At 30.6% G+C, this 17,304-nt stretch overlaps 4 protein-coding genes and 1 non-coding gene across 5 annotated transcripts; 1 reads left to right on the forward strand and 4 right to left on the reverse strand.

Moving 5' to 3' along the window:
* Positions 1-1,320: 1,320 nt before the first annotated feature.
* LOC124938751 (dynamin-related protein 5A) lies at positions 1,321-4,977 on the reverse strand. Its single transcript, XM_047479252.1, has 16 exons — positions 4,706-4,977; positions 4,415-4,478; positions 4,220-4,324; positions 4,037-4,138; positions 3,911-3,961; positions 3,782-3,843; positions 3,604-3,694; positions 3,454-3,518; positions 3,170-3,364; positions 2,766-2,885; positions 2,621-2,691; positions 2,292-2,517; positions 2,155-2,205; positions 1,852-2,080; positions 1,614-1,753; positions 1,321-1,533 (listed from the first exon to the last, which is right to left on the reverse strand). The coding sequence occupies exons 1-16, from the start codon at positions 4,832-4,834 to the stop codon at positions 1,405-1,407; spliced, it is 1,830 nt and encodes a 609-aa protein (XP_047335208.1). The 5' UTR covers positions 4,835-4,977; the 3' UTR covers positions 1,321-1,404.
* Positions 4,978-5,907: 930 nt separating this feature from the next.
* On the reverse strand, positions 5,908-6,812 carry LOC124940067 (uncharacterized membrane protein YuiD). The gene is made up of 2 exons (XM_047480546.1): positions 6,207-6,812; positions 5,908-6,135 (listed from the first exon to the last, which is right to left on the reverse strand). Exons 1-2 carry the CDS (start codon positions 6,732-6,734, stop codon positions 5,974-5,976), a joined length of 690 nt encoding a protein of 229 aa, XP_047336502.1. The 5' UTR covers positions 6,735-6,812; the 3' UTR covers positions 5,908-5,973.
* Positions 6,813-7,712: 900 nt separating this feature from the next.
* On the reverse strand, positions 7,713-7,783 carry TRNAG-GCC. Its single transcript has one exon. It is a non-coding gene; the product is annotated as a tRNA-Gly (tRNA).
* Positions 7,784-8,278: 495 nt separating this feature from the next.
* Positions 8,279-10,665, reverse strand: LOC124938859 (UV-stimulated scaffold protein A homolog). The gene is made up of 2 exons (XM_047479383.1): positions 10,401-10,665; positions 8,279-10,246 (listed from the first exon to the last, which is right to left on the reverse strand). The coding sequence occupies exons 1-2, from the start codon at positions 10,584-10,586 to the stop codon at positions 8,411-8,413; spliced, it is 2,022 nt and encodes a 673-aa protein (XP_047335339.1). The 5' UTR covers positions 10,587-10,665; the 3' UTR covers positions 8,279-8,410.
* A 1,388-nt stretch (positions 10,666-12,053) lies between these two features.
* LOC124940066 lies at positions 12,054-13,201 on the forward strand. Its single transcript, XM_047480545.1, has 3 exons — positions 12,054-12,233; positions 12,589-12,671; positions 12,975-13,201. Exons 1-3 carry the CDS (start codon positions 12,155-12,157, stop codon positions 13,002-13,004), a joined length of 192 nt encoding a protein of 63 aa, XP_047336501.1. The 5' UTR covers positions 12,054-12,154; the 3' UTR covers positions 13,005-13,201.
* The last annotated feature ends 4,103 nt before the right edge of the window (positions 13,202-17,304 follow it).

The following is a 17,304-nucleotide window of genomic DNA, read 5'->3' on the forward strand; positions in this document are numbered from 1 at the left end:
TTATTGATGTCAACAATATGTCTATATCATAGAAGAAATAATAATTGAAATAATGAAAGATAAAATTTGTTATGATAAATTAGGTTATATTTTATGTATTCCTTTTTACCTTAAATGCAACTTTCCTAATTATTGTAATAAATTTATGTTTTTAAGGAAAAAATATATATATATATATATGTTTGTTATTATAAGATAGTGTGAGCTTTACATATGTATAAAGATTATTTTTAAAATTATAAATTAAATAATTAGGAGTTTTTTTATTTTATTTAGTATATAAATTTAAGAAGTTAACACGATTTTTAAATTTAAAGTTTTTTTTTTCCTTCTGATAATCGAACTTGTGACATTTTATATAGATAAGATTAATGCCCGAAAATTATAATATTTAGAAAGTTAACACGTACGATTAAATGACGGATGTGAAGCGGTGCTGACAACGATCAGAGATGGCGACGAGAGATGTCGATGACGGTGGTGAGTGATTTTAAGCGAAGAAAAGAGATGAATAAAGATTAAAGATTTGAAATCTAGATAGATTAGGGTTAAGCTATGAATAAAGATTAAATATTTGAAATGGTGGGTGACCGACTAAGGAAGAGATAATAAAGATTAGAGATTTGGACTTTAGAGTGAGATTTATTAAAGGTGGCCGGGTTGTTACTATGTTTTTAGAAGAAATGAATTCAGTTTTCGATTTAATTTCGAGTTGAAATAACTAGAAAATTCTTAGCATTATATATATATATTTTAATTGTTTTCCAGTTTTGAAAGTCAATATTGTTGTTGGACTTCACGGTGAAATTAATCATTGAAAGAGTTGAATTGGGTTAATCAAAGATAATATACATATTTTTTTATTGAAAAGTAGCTTATGTAACTTAAGAATTGTTTTATTTAGAATATTAAGGAATTTATAGTTTTACTTTTTAGATTAACAAATTCAACCAAACTGAGACAAAAAAACAAGGCATACAATAATTTGTACATTTATGATCTAAATCATGATTTAGAAAATAATTTAATCATTATCTAAAAAGTCATTTTAAATACCAAATCAAACAATAGAAAATATACAAAATATGAATAACCCTCAAAAAAATTAAAAGAAGCAAAATAATCATATGATTAATAGAACAATCATATCTAACTTTCATAGATTTTCTAAATGTGATCATGATCGATTGACAAAATAATAGTTTAAAATTTGTATCTTTTACACTTGTGTGCCAATTGTGAAGGCTTTCATTTTTATTTATTCTTTCGGATGGAAATATGGAAAAGAATTGAAACTAATTGTATTATACCACAGAAAGAAAAGTCCCACCTTTTCTCTCTATACATAGATTCAAGAATCAATAAATCAAAGAATTATAACTAATTGATAATAAATAAACCAACTTACTTAGCCCATGCAACTGCATCAATGTCTGATTGAGCAGATCGATAAAGCTCTAACCTCTTAGCAATCGACAAACGTCGTTGCATGACAGCTGGATCTTCATCCAATAACTTACTCAACTGTCTTACCTGCCAACCAAATCAACTGTCAAAAACCGCGAAATTAACTGATTCAAACTGTCAAAATAGAAAAACATTTTGTTTTTTACCTCCTTTGCACCCAATTCAGTGAAGAAATGATCAAGTAGGCTCCTCTTAGCCTCGCGAACTTGACAATAAACAATTGATTTGGGGACAGAGTTCCTCAAACTAGCACACACCATGTTCACATAAGATAAGACAGTAGACCCTGTTGTTGTTTAAGGTCTATGTCAGACAAATCTATATGAATCGTTATGTTAGTTAAATCAGACTATAATCTGATCATGAATTCATGATGGTACTCACCTATTCGCCTGAGATATGAGTCGTTATAACGATCAAATATCGAATGAGTTGGATTTCCACCTTTCTCAACATCTTGTGGAAGTTTTCTGAAGAAATCAACAGTAAGATAGTTATATTCCATCTCCACTAGCTGTAAAGTTGCTCTTCTGCTTTCTTCCTTCATCCTATCCAATGATTCAACTGCTGCATTTCCAACTTCCACTCTTAAACTGGGATACTGCTTCAGTTCCTGTATTACATAAATCAAATCATTTAATAATAATAAACCGACATAACAATAGATATAGAGACACAGTAACGCACCATTGTTTCACTTATTGACTTGTGTACTAGCTCCTTTAATATGGCATGAACCTAAAACAAACCATAAGTCACCAAAAATTTGTTAACAAATTAAAAACTTGCTAGAGATCATGGTACAGCTATTAACATATACTTACAGCATCAACAGCACTTTCAGCAGGACCCTTAATTGTGACTAGTGAAGACTCGATTAGACGACGATATCCTTGTTCAGGAGCAATTAAGTGAGGTTGATACCCATCAGCTTCAGTAATGAGTTTTCGTACATTTTCCATTGAAAGATGCTTGTCAAATTGCAATCTTTTTAAAGCAGCAGGAAGCTGGTTATCAAATACGCTGTATATTCTTTCACCACCTGGCCGTCTGAATAAATAAAAAACATCATCCTCATCATGTCATAAACATATTTTAAGAATTGAATGCAGCAGCTAAGCTATGTTAAACTATACAATACTATACTCCTTACATGCCGTCTAGGTGTTCTTTGAATATTCCATCAAAAACACGGCAGATTTCCATTATCATGTATAGTTTTCCCTGCACAAGTCAGTCATTCAGATGTAAAAATTAAAAACACAATAAAAAGGGACATTGAATAAGAGGGTCCTTACACCAGCATCTGTGGCAACAGGCTTCCCTAGACGACTCAACTCTGTTTCTAGTTCAATGATTGTTTTGCTAATAAGGGATTGAAGGCCTGGAATTCGAGACTTGATAACTTGTTCCAGATGCTGAAGAACAAGATAAATATTTTCAATCACCAAACTCAACACACCACAAGTACAAGAGTAGACTAAGTAGTAATAGAATAGATAACTTATGGTCTTGTTTGATGTGAGTTACTTAGGATTAACTCATTATCCAATCAACAATCTTCTACTCATCAATCATCTCATTCAAATAAATACCCTTTATTTACTTAAATATATATATACAAATATATAATCTTAGAACTTGTTTGATGTTGGGATATTTAGTGCAAGAACTATTGAAGGCAATAATAATGTATGCTTACCATAGAGAGAACCTTGCCTAAATGCTCAGATCCCATCCTGTGAGTAAGGTGACTATATACTGGTGTGCTAGAAAAATACTCTTGTTCCCTACGTCTAGCAGCAATCATATCAGTGTTTTTATTGATATCAGCTTGGGAGCGATTCACCACACCAATCCAAGGAAATTTCAATTTATAAGCTTTTCCTTCCAGAATCTGAATTTGAACAATTTAGATATCGAGCCATTTATCTTGATTATTACATTGTTTCCAATTATTCCTTAATAACATAAAAGAGAACTTACTTCAACTGCATCTGTACCCTGGTCCATAAGATCAATCTTGGTTAAAACTCCAAATGTCCTCTCCCCTGAATTAACAGAGCACTAAATCAGTTTATTTGGATTTTACATAGCTTCTGGTTTCAATAAGGGTTACTCAATTCAAGCCCTTACCTGTGGGATCAACTTCTCGAGAAATTTTAATTGCATCAGAAGTAGCGAGATCTTGATTGGCAGGAGAGATGGCCAATATTATACAGTTAGGCTGCAGAATTTTGAAGGTAGAAATTTTAGACCATATAATTTCAAATTTCAATGCAAAAACAAGAAACAAATCGAAAGACAAAAATACCTTCTCTATGAAGGATCGAACCATATTCTCAATGTCTTGAACTATGCTATCGGATTGACCATCTACAACAACCAAATACATAAATAAGCATCCAATTCTTATCAAAAGAGTAGAAAATTGCATCCTTACCAACAGCAACTTTTGTAAGTCCGGGCAGATCAATCAGAGTCAAATTCACAACTGCCACCAAACAATCAAACTTACACCATCATAATCATAATCTTATACTCGCTGAATTCTCTGATATTATCATACCATTGGGTGAAAATATACTAAGGTAGATTGGAACACTTGAAATTTGCTTTGAACGACCAGTTTCTCTATCTGTTTCATCTGATATTTCCTTCCTCACTGCAGCTGCAGATGTTGAAGATAAAACATTAGAATAAGAAACTAAAGTAACTTTTCAGAAAGGTATGAACTCTTGAACATTCATACCAAAATCAGTGAATCTCTTTCTTGGAAGGTGCATGAACTCTGCATATTCTCTTCCTTCATCAATTCTATGAAGTTGTAGTACAAGAGGACGCCTAGTAACAATCCCTGAATGTTGTAAAAACTCAAATAACTGCATTTTAATGAGAATAAACAAGTTAAAGGAAGTATGGAAACGTTGAAAATGATTTATTTTACCAGCTCCTCGAGGCAAAAAGTCTTTGCCAACCGCACTCTCCAGCACAGAAGACTTTCCAGAGCTCTACAATCCATTTTGATGCAATCATAGACAAAGTTATTGTGGGAGATTTCGATGATTTATCGCAAATTTTCCGATTAATCATAGACACAATGTTGATAACATAACAAACAAATGAAAGCAGAAGCAGATGAACCAAATGTCTATGTTCAACCTCAAATAATATATCCAATCAAAGAGAGTAGAAAAGAAGAACCTCGATGGTGAGAAGAAGACGTGAGAAATCGTACCTGACCGCCAACGACGGCAATGGAAGGAAGAGCGTCCCATAGAGTGGGCAAAGAACTCTCTTCTCCGTTATCGCCGAGAGCCGTGCACGCTCTCTGTAACTTGTTCACCAAAGATATCAAGTTCTCCATTCTGAACGTACGAAAGTCAAGGAGCTACAGCCTACTGATCAATGGAGAATCTAATGAGAATCAGATCCAGAAGAATCGTGAATGGAGAGAAGTGATCGATGATCAGAATCAGAAAGATTGAAGGTTTTGAGATTCAGAATCGCCTTCAGTCAGTTCTTGATGTGATGATGAATCGCAGAAGACGCAGGCACCATCACGCATGCACTACACGAGGGAGGAAATCGTTTTCTTTGTTTGTTTGGGCATGAAACTTCTAACTAATTTATTGTTAAGTTCATTATTATTATTATTTTTATTCTAATTGTTCTTATTGTTAAATTTATCATTGATTGTTTGTGACATAATATTAATTTTTCATTTATTTTTTTTCCTATAAGCAACTTAAAATAAAAACAAGATAAATATAACTTAGATTAGTTCAAGTAAAAATTATTTTTACTTAAAAATTAAATATATATATATATATATATTTTTTATTCTCACTAAAAAAATACTTTAAGTTAAAGCGTTAAAATAATGTAACTTAATTAGAGTTGGGTCTTTGAGCAAGCTCAACAAACCTACGGCCAGAATAGGCCTACATTCAAGTAGACCCAACCTCATGCAAAATTTGCAATTTTCAGTTAAATTGGTTAATTCGATATTACCCGTACATGTAATGTCTTTCTCACTCATTAAAGAACACATATACACAAAACCGAAGCACGACCTAACCTATAAGTTGCATCAGCTTTAATATATATTTTTTTCTATTTTCTCGTAATATAAATGTTAGTTATTCTCCATAGTTTTTCAGATTAACGAAGTCACTTTACAAAATTTTAACTATTAGAGACTTAAACAATAAATTATAGTCTAAGAAAAAAAATTAACTATACATAAAAAAAATTGGCTTTAAAGAAAAAATTTACTATAAAAAAATGTATTTGTGAAGACTCGTAACTAAATATTAGAACCCAATAACTATTATAACTAGGGTTATAGTTTCAAATCTTCACACCCAAACCATTTTTATATATATATATATATATAAAATCATAAGAACACAATCTATGAATTTATTAATCCTAATATTAATGCATTTTAACATGTCAAATTAAAATACAACAATCCACCAAAAAAAGGATAAAAAAAGTAATCTAGATGGACAGAAACAGGCCTTGACAACAAAGGATAGCCACAACAATGCCTAGAAGAGCACCTACAGCTACCTGCGATGGTGTGTGTCCAAGCAACTCTTTTAATTTTCTTTTCCCAATTGGATGGCCTTCAAATAAATCCCCAATTATCACATTAAGAACCTGTTCATTAATTATTATATCAAAACAAAATAAAAATTCTCAATCCAAAACAAAATAAAAAAATAAAATACCTCGGCTTGCATACCGGCGTGGCGGCGAACACCAATAGCATCGTACATAACAATAAGACTAAAACCCAAACAAACAGGAAATAACGAATCTGCCACTCCATGACAAATCGCCACCGATGTCGTCAACGCCGTACAAAGAGCCGAATGAGAAGACGGCATCCCGCCTGAAGAAAACATAACCCTAATATCCCATTTTCTTTCCAATAATAAGGTCAAGATTACCTTAATCGATTGCGCTATAAACCAAGCTAATATCCAAGACACAAACGTTGGATTCACTGCCAACGTTGCCACCAATGGACTCATTCGAACTCTCGCAGTCGCCGTCGTAGTCGTCGCCGCACTTAAAAGGGCCATTCCTAGACCTCCGTTTTGCAAATAATTTGTGGGTCGCAAAAAGGAGACACATTTCTTATTGGGTTTTACTTTTTTGTGAATAATAATGTTTGAAGTTGTGGATCGTTTGGATAATATGGGAGTTGTTGGGAGATTGATAATGAATAAGGAATTTAACATGATATGATTCATAAGACTAGCCTCTGGTTCTTGAATTCATTCATCAAAAGAGAGAGAAACAAGAAGGATGAATCTTATTCCAATCTAAATGGAGAAAAATACTAGGGCGAGGTTTCTATTTTAGTTTTCTTCGCTAACAAAATTAAAATAAAGATGCTATTTTCAGAACCCATTTCCATGGAATATGCTCTTTTAGCCACCTTTATTTTCAAAAAAAAAAAAAACTATAAATTCCACTTTTGACTATAAATGTAGTTTTTCATGTCCAATAGAGTGTTTCTAATTTACAAGTAATCGATAATAGTTTGTGGTTTCCAGAAAATTAGCAACTTAGGTAAGAAAAATCTAGTTAACTATTTAGCTAATCTAGATAAGAAAATTATAGTTAACTATTTAGCTAATTAGATTAAAAAAACGTCTCTAAATAGGTTAAGTAAAGGGAAAATAGTATTATATAAAAAATCATCAAAAATCGTCTTAAAGGAACAAAAAAAATTATCTCATACAAGACAACAATTTTTTTTGGTAGATTTAGTTTTCCAATCTGAATACATATTTTCAAAATAAATGTTAAAGAAGAATTCGGGGATAGAAATAATAGAATAGTTCACGGAGAACACTAATAAATACATATTTTTTACAAAATAAATGTTAAAAAAATTATATTATTAATATATCTTTCATCTACTAAAGTAGTTCAAGGAATAATAATATTTTTTAATAGCAAAAAATTACGAATTCGATTCTGATTTAAAACGTGTTAAGTTGATATGCGAAATATAAATTCACTCTCCTCTGAACTAGGGGTGATCGTGTTAAGTTGATATGCGAAATATAAATTCACTCTCCTCTGAACTAGGGGTGATCATCGGTTCGGTTTTCGGGTTATTTGAGTTTTTCGGTTCGATTTATTAGAATTTTTATTTTTTTAGCCAATTCAAAAACCGAACCAAATTCGTTTTTTTGTAACTAGCACAACTCAAAATAAATTGCACCAGCCGGGAATTGAACCCGGGTCTGTACCGTGGCAGGGTACTATTCTACCACTAGACCACTGGTGCTTTTATTTATTTTTTCATTTATTATTAAATCTTAAATTCAAAATATTTTAATTTGATTATTTTAAATTTTTTCTTAAGCTAAGTTTGGAAGAATAAATAATAAAAAATGAATTCGATTTTCGAGTTAAAACTCAAACTCGAAAACTAATTCGAAAACCGTATTTGAATTCGAATTGGTTTGAAATACGATTCAAAAACTGAAATTCGAATTTAGTTTATTCAAATTCGGTCGAATATTCGGTTTAGACCAAATATTGAACGTCCCTACTCCGAACACTTGGGTAACAGATTCCTAAACCAAAAAAAAAAAATATTTTACTAAGTTTACAGCTCTGAGGACAGTTAAAGACAAAAAAATGATTTATCGAATTTGCATAGAAATGCATTGATCTTAGTGTGGAACTAATCATTCATTTCTTATTCATTAGTCTCTACTTATTCCCATGAAGACAAAGAATCCGAACTAAAGTCATCATTCTTATAACCCTAGCTAGGTATTCTAGTAACCGGTTCATAAATAAATCAACCAAAATGTTCAAAAATGATTCAAGAAATAAAAACCCAATATTTTACAAGTGAATTAAAAACGAATAAAGGGGCGAAAATCGAATATACACTACTGAATTCTCAAGCAGCATCCCTTCCCCGTCTGTTCAATAAACGCTGAGATAACCTATCTCTAGATGTTACTTTCTTTTTCAACATCGAAGCTAGACTTTGCTCTTTGCTCCTCCTATTGGTTAACCTTAATTCATCTTCAAAACCCGAAGATCTTGAAGTAGATGCAATTGCAGCATCCCGTAAAACAGAAGCATTATGTTCACGAACTTCTGCAATCCTAGCACGCTTCATTGCCTTCTTATGAAATTCCCTATTCTTCGCTTCATCTTCATCCCTACCATGAACATTCTTCACTGCCTGTTTAGCCAATTGCTCGAGCAAATCCGATTCGGGCGAGCAAATCTGAATTATGGGATTCCCCTCATCATCACGAGCAACTATAGGCCCGTGAAATGGGCAAATCTTTAGATCTCTTCTCTGGCAAAGACCACCTTTACGCAAAGGAGCGGAACATGGATGGATTTCGACTGATTCTTCATTATAAAGAGTTGCACCAATGTTCAGCTCCTCGATTTTCTCAGATGGAATAACCGCATCATAATCAACCCTACCCCAATGAGATTCAAACTCCATCCCCCTTTGGTTAGCCAAAAATTCCCTCGAACCCCAGTTATCCAAATGTGATCCCCACTCAATTACTGGAGCTTCTTCCAGAAGCTTATTCCTTTCAGGATCGATATCTTTGAATTCGATCTTTGTATCCAGAAGCTTATTCTTTTCAGGATCGATATCTTTGAATTCGATCTTTGTATCCAGAAGCTTATTCTTTTCAGGATCGATATCTTTGAATTCGATCTTTGTATCCATAAGCTTATTCTTTTCAGGATCGATATCTTTGAATTCGATCTTTGTATCCAGAAGCTTATTCCTTTCATGATCGATATCTTTGAATTCGATCTTTGAATCCGAAGCTTTATTATTCGTCTCAATCGAAGAAGTTGAGGCACCTGGAGTTTGTTTATAGGAAATGGAAGAATTCGTGCTACTGGGTGGTGGTTTCTTGATTGTATCTGTACCTTCCTCCCAGATATTATCTTCGTTATCAGATGCAGATTTGCGAAAACCACAGCCCGATCCTTCACATTTCTTCTTCAATAACTTAAGATGATTTATAATATCGATAAACTCTTTTAAAGTCCTGTCTCTGAATCTATTATCTGTCACTTCAACCCTAATGAGGACGGATATGAACTCTTGTAAAGTAACCATGTGTTTAGTTACTAATACCTTGTAGAGCTCTCTTACTGCATCAAATACTACTTTATTGTCGCCATCTTCATGAACCTTCTCTCCTTCCTTCAATGAATCGAGACGTATCTTACGAAGTTCAGAAGACTGAAACTCTTCTACTTCTTCTTCATCGTCCAAGGGACCAATAGGCATGATTTCACCTCTAGAGGTAATGATTTCCAGACACTCTTTAATTTCATCGACAGTTGATTGAATTTGTTCCCTTATTGAATGAATATTTGATTTCAGATTTTCAAACTTGTTTAGCAAAAGTTCTTTTGTCCCCGCTTCCCTTTCCCTTCTCACCCGATCGATTCGAGCTGCATTTGCTTGTATGTTTGGAAATTGAAACCGGAGCGTGTTCTTCAGATAGTGAAATCCCAATCTGATCTGCCTGTAGTAAACACCATACGAAACATTCCACTTCTCCAAGAATTCAATTGCCCTAGCTCTTAATAGAGATGCAATGGACGCAGGAGCAGGGAGTGGCGAATTTCTTCTAAATCCTATGCTTAGAGTCAATAAATTATCGAAATTCTCGACAATAACAGATCTAAAGAGCTTTGATCGCATGAACAATTCGTCGATGATTAGAAGTGAAAGGAAGCGTACCTAGGAGAATTCGATAAATGTTAAAAAACAATGAACCCTAAAATTATCCAAATAAGTATCGGGCAGTCATAAAACAGAGAATTGGATGAAGAATAAGAACGATAATGGATTGAATATGAAAATAAACGAATGGGTTACGAGTAAATATACAAACCTGGGAGTGATCTCGCTTCATGAGGGTCATTAGGGTTTGAGCAGAGAGTTGAAGCTCGAAATTGGAAAAACGAACGATCCTTTTGATGGCTTTGAGGAGGCGGGGATCGACCTCATGCGCCGTTGAATTTGTTGCCTTTTCTATCAAACCGATCACCATCGTCTTCCGATTCTCCGTTTCTTCCATCGCCTCCTTCTCTATCTGAAGATGAACTGCGATCAGTTTCTTTTTTAGGCAAAATAATTTTCCTTCATTTTTAGGGTTTTTTTATGTCAACGGTATAACGATTCACACGGTTTCAAATTATTATTATAGTAAATAATTAGAACTCGTTTGGTAGGTAATTTTAATAAAATTATTTTGTACAAGTTTAATTAAAAAAATAAACCGTATTTGAATATATTAATATATATATATATATATAGGTAATGCATACATTATCTTACCTTGATTTTGGTATACTTTATTTCGATATACCTTAATTTCGGTATAAAAAAAATTCATATATTTACATTATCTTATTTTCGGTATACCTTACTTTCGGTATACCTTAATTTCGGTACGACATCGGTATTATACCTTTAATACCTAAAAATCATATTAACTTTAAAAAAATCAATCTCATGAATAAAGTAGAGATTGCACATACGGAATAATATTTCAAAAATTATATTTCTATAATTAACCTAATATAAAATCTATTTAATTCTTTCCTTATAAGTATTATATATATATATTTTACATTTTAACTTATAAATATTATTTCGGTATTTCGGTATAGTTCTATATATCAAAATTATAAAAATCTCTTACATTTACCGTATTAATAATTTCGGTATCGATATCATACCTTACCTTTTTTCGGTATACTTTAAAAATCGATATTTTTGATATATTACGGTACGATATTTTCGATATATATTTAATATCGGTAATTTTTCTTACCCTTGTATATATATATATATATAAATTTAATTACCCTCAAATTATACTAAGTTAATATGTCTAAATGTCTAAATATCTAAATATGTTAAAGACAAAACCTTGATATAATTTTAATAAACAAAAGTCTCCATTTTTATGAAATTTTAGGTTCTAGCTAATTTTAATAAACAAAAGTAAACAAAAGTCTCCATTTTTATGAGATTTTAGGTTCTAGCCCGTCGACATAAATTTTGCATCTGGTTAAATGTGTTTGCGAAACTATATGTTTAATATGTTGGAAAATTTTAAATAAGATTGAAAGAGAAATATAAAATTTTAATTAATTTTTAAATAATTAGAATTTAAACAAATAAAAATTAATAAATTTAAGAATATTTGGGAAGAGGTTGGGTATAAATTTCCATGGAGAATTATGGTTTATGTCCCATAGTTGTTGATAAGTTTATTTTTTTTATTATGACTTAATTTAATTGAGCTTATAAATTTAATAAACGGTAATTATGAAATAAGTCGATACATATATCAATAAATAAATTAAAATATTTGATATTTTATTAAATAAGTTAAAATAATATTCCAAATAAAAAAGATAAGTTGGATAAATTAAACATATTAAACACATTAATATGAATCAAACTAATCCTATATTTGTTGCAAAAAACATTTTATTTATTTTATTAATAATACATCGTCGTCTAGAAAAAAGAAAAGAAACCCTAATAAATCAAGCTAGGTTTGATCTGTTCAGTAAACGAAGAAAACCCGTTCGTTTTGATTAGATTGAGCAAAGAGAAGAAGAAGAAGAAGAAATGGGGGTAATGAACAGATTGAAGATTTTCGTAGTGCAGGAGCCTGTTGTAGCTGCATCTTGTCTAATCGCTGGCGTTGGTATATCTTTTTTATTCTCCATTAGAAACCCTAGATTTGACAAAAAGTGAATACTCATCCTCCATTTCCCTGAAACTCTACTTTAATTGTCGATAATTCATTCCATACAGCTTAGATCTAAACTGTTTGTTGACAAATTGACGAAAATGTATTTCTTTGATTCGCTATTTGGAAATTGAAGATTGATTATTTTGCGTTTGAACTAGTTGATTGAATGCTGTTTTGAAATTTAGGGATTGATTCATAAGGAACATCAAGTAGGCGTATTAATTCTTTGGACTATCATCTTGTTTCCTGATTTTCATTTGGATGAAGTTTATTTTTCATATGTATGTTTATCTTACTTGGATTTCAGGCCTTTTTCTTCCTGCTGTTGTAAGGCCAATGTTGGACAACTATGAAACTTCTAAAAAGGTTCCTCAGATCCCTCTTAGCGATGTAAGTACAGCGTTTTTTATGATAAATTCATTTCTTTTGCCTCGATTCCACATGTCATTGTGAAGATTATATACAAAATACGTGAATTTATCTGCTTAGAGGTTGCTGTAGGCTAATCTAATGCAAACTGAAAGTATTGAAACAGGGGAATATTTGGCTTATATGAAATTGTTCTGATTTTGGTTTGATTTTGACATTGAACAATTGTATATGGCAATATTTAGATGCAGAAGAAGAAGCTTTTGAATTCTGGTTTTAGACTGTAATGAAATTATTGAAATTTCTTGTATGTATATATACCAGGTTGTTGAAGGCATGACAGGTAAGAAGTGAGGTGGTTGCAGAGAAGCAGATTCTGCAATAAACATTCTTTTGAAACACTTCAAATGTTGTTCAGAATTTACAATAAGGTTTTGAGTTCATCCTTATACTGCGAAAACACAAGAACATATTTATGTTTCTGAACCTGTTCTTTCTTTTAGATGATGATGGTGATGTCTATCATCATACATTTTTCTTGGTTTTGTAAACCTGTGTTCATCTTGTAGTGTGATTTTAATAAATCCAGGCCGTTCTTAATTTCCCCCATAATTAAAGCATGATATGACATGGGTTTCGAAATCCAAGTGTGTTATTTGGTTTCATTTGAAAACCCATTTCGTCATGTTTTCTCATTTGGATGTGGATTCAGATGAGATTTGGTTTGGTAATAGGGTATATCTGAACATAGTCCAACTGTCCAGCCCAGATTAAGATTAAAATCCTTATATGCCCAAAGAAAGGCCACCGACCTCCATTGAACCGAGCTAAGTGATGGCTCAAAAGCATCTTATTTGAGATATTTACAAATTTTATGGTAATGTAGGAATGTGGTTGGATCATGATTTGAAGGTTGCTTGCTTTTCAGTTTAATTTGGTGGTTTCTCATTCAAATTTGGATCTTGATTTTAAATACAAAGTGATCATCAATGAGTATTCAACTACCACAATCAATCTACAATTGCAACTCTCAATAATCATGTTCATATAAAACACCACTTGAGACTGTACAATCATTTGATATTTTGACCTAAGTCTTGTCTAAACCTAATCTTTGCTCCATTATGGGTCTCCATGTTCTTAATTTTGAGGTGGAGTGAGGAGAAAACTAATCTAGGATCTCTATGATTACCTGTCTAAGTTAAATATATGAAATTGACTAATAAGAGATAATTAGATGGTAACTATTACCTCATCTAATCATAGGCAAACCCTAACCTAATTTTTTAGTGGTGAGAGGCTAAGGAATTGAACAAGAGACATCACTCTCTTAGTTAAAAACAAACTCTTTTAAACTTGAGTTTGGGATAATTTTTAAACAACCCTAAAAGCTTGATTGTTTTTTATTTTAAATCTAACCATAATTAAATTTCATTTTATTAATTTTCTTATCAATTACCTCTTTCAATTTATTAATCAAAATATTAAAATAATTTTAATTTAAAATAATACAAAAATACTTCGTTCCTCAATATTTTTTAAAGAAATCAGGTTTATTACAATAATCTCAAAGCGAACAAGTTCTTGCTTACTTTTTCAATAAAAAATTCACCAATCCCCCCAATATCAATTCAATACTTGACATCTTTATTAAGCTCAAACCAAATCCTTAAATACAACACAAAAATGAAATGATTTTTTTTTTTTGAAAAGTGAGAATTTTTTCATGATAGAATAATATTAATTAATTTGTAGGAAGAGAGCAATTGCAACAATATTAAAATATACAAGTGTAGTGAAAAAGTTAGAAAATTAAGGCAAGTCATAATTATAAAATCTCCTAAGTACATATTTTTAATAACAATTACAACTCCTCTAATTTGCAAAGTAAGTCTTAATATTAATCCCTTGCAAAGCATTCATTGATAATTAAAGGTCTCCCTAGCTTAAAATATTTACATGATGTCTCTAAACCCCACATATTTTCTACCTACATAGAAATATTGTCAAAATATATTTACCTCGAATTCAATCATTCATTCAACAAGTTGAATCTTGCAACAAAAATATATCGAACTAATCGACGAAAATACTTCAGTTGTGAATTGGAGGATGGATCTTAGGTAGCGAGTAATCTAGGTCAAAATCGGGCTGTCCCGAATGGTTAATATCCCCTAGCTTCTTCGACTTATCATCCAAATGGGCAGTTATTGAGATATTAGTATCACGATTTCTCCTACCCATTTCCTTGCCATGAGTAAACTTGGACTTGATCTCCTCCTCGTTGTTCTCTTCATCGTCGTCATCATCATCATCTGTTTTTTCCTATAGAAAATATTAGTTAATAGAAGAAATAATATATAGTGTGTAATAATAATAATATAGATAGTTACCAGCAGTTGTCTCTTGATCATCATGTGATGATGATGATGATTAGTTGATATTGTGTTGTTAATAGAGTTAATGGAAGCAATTAGATTCATGCATGCATTGTAAGAGGTGTAGAAAGAAAAGCAAAGAAATAAGAAGAGAAGTAGAATAGAACAAGAAGATGACATAATAATAATATAGTACTTATAAAATAATGTACTTGGAGCTAGCTAGCTAGCTAGCTCTACATATTATAAATAGATCAATCAATCTCATTATATATATACACACACTGACACACAGTTTATTTGGATCAGAGAGGAAGTATTTGATTTTAACATTGAGAACTTGTTAAAGATGGTGATGATAAATAGGCAAATTTGAAGAAGAAGAAGAAGAAGATGATCTATCTATCTATCTAATCTATCCTTGTTGTGATCTGTATGTTGAAGCCAGACCCCCACTTCTCATACATCAATCAAATGGGACCCAATCCCAACCCAAACAGGAGAAGAGACTTTCTTTTCTTTCTCTGCATGAAAAAAAAACAATTAAGAAAAGAGCTTGTCCCTATGTTTCCACAAAGGGACTCTCCCACAGTTTTTTTCTAATTTTTTTTACTTCAAATCTCAAGTCCTTTTTCATGTTTCATCTCCCCTACACTAAACCCTAAGTCTTGTTCGGATTGGAGGTTAGGACTTAAGGATTGTGACGATGAATAGTTAAGTTATTTTCACCAAGAGAGTAGGAGGTTAAACTTGTCATAAGTTTAAGTTTGATTCTCATTTAAAACACTTAAAGTTGAAGTAGTGGGTATGACTGTAAAGTCATGATAGATTATGATATCTTACCATGTTAAAAATATAAAAAATAGTTAAAAATTATTTTATGAAAAGAGATTAATATTTAATTTTAAAAATTAAAAAATATTTTGATATTTTAAATGAAGGCCTTATTCGAATTGATTTTTTTTTTAATTAGAGGTAGAAAAAAATACTGATTTTTTTTTTTTTTGGATAATTTTGAGGATGTGATTATTATTTTTGGTAAAAAGACTTAAAGAATATTAATAAATATAAATAAAATAAAAAATAATAATTTAAAATATAGAGTATTTTAGTATTTAAATTAATAAAATGGGTGATATGATTGTTAAAAATTGATTGATTAGAAAATTAATTTTGTTTAGATTATTTTAAAAATTTAAACCGAACAAAACCGAAAAGGAAAAGTGAAAAAAATGATCATTTCAAATTCTCTTATGGTTTATAGAAGTTTTCACCTATACTAATGTAACAAAACCTACCTAGCTTATTTTAGAGAATGTTAACATGAGTTTTAGGATCTTTTTAATGGAAATTAAGATTCTTTGATTTGAACTATAATAATCACGAGGAATAGTTATTTGTTATCAATTTTCGTCCCACACAAGAAAGAGAGGTAAAATGATTAATTTTTCTTTTTAATCATTTCACCTCTCATGGGTCCTCGAATTGCACATGTAAATATTATATAGATATATATAGTGTTGAAGTAACAATTTCTCTAATTCACAAATGTTTTTGTTAATTTTGATTTCTAACTTATTTGTTCAAAATTGATGTAGTTAATTAGTTCACCTCAATTATATATATTGAACAATTTTTGGTATTTTTAAAAAATAAATTTTAGTTTATTTATAAATTGTTGATTGGTACTGATCTTGATTGATGTATTTTTTTAAAAAAAAAAAATATTTAAAGAATATATATATATAATAATAAATAATTAATATTTTAGTATTTTGATTAATGAATTGAATAAGAGGAATAAAATAATATTTGATTATGTTTGAATTATTAAAAAAAAAATTCAAATTCAAATTAATATGAATATATTTGCTTCAATTATATAGTAAAACTTAAATAACATTTTTCAGACCCTCTCCACTCCAATGTATAGTTTTCTTTCTCCAATAAACGCATAAAGCGTTTATAGTATTCAAATCTCGAAAAACAAGTAAAATTTTATTAAATTATTTAACTTTTAATTTAATTAAAAAATATATATTTAATTTTTTATATAATTTATTTATATGTTTAAGTTTTTATTTTTATTTTTTATTAATATTTCTATACCTATCATAAATTTATAATAATGAATCAAGTATATAACAAAATTTGAATTAATTTTCTTGCTTGTGTAAGGTAATTTTTGTATTTATTTAATTGGGTTTAATTTGTTTTTTTTTAATAATGTTTATTTTGATGTAATTTTTTTTTTTCTTAATTTGAGTTTATTTAAT

The sequence above is a fragment of the Impatiens glandulifera genome, chromosome 5 (genome assembly GCF_907164915.1).
Source record: "Impatiens glandulifera chromosome 5, dImpGla2.1, whole genome shotgun sequence".
In the NCBI taxonomy this organism is placed as follows: Eukaryota; Viridiplantae; Streptophyta; class Magnoliopsida; order Ericales; family Balsaminaceae; genus Impatiens; species Impatiens glandulifera.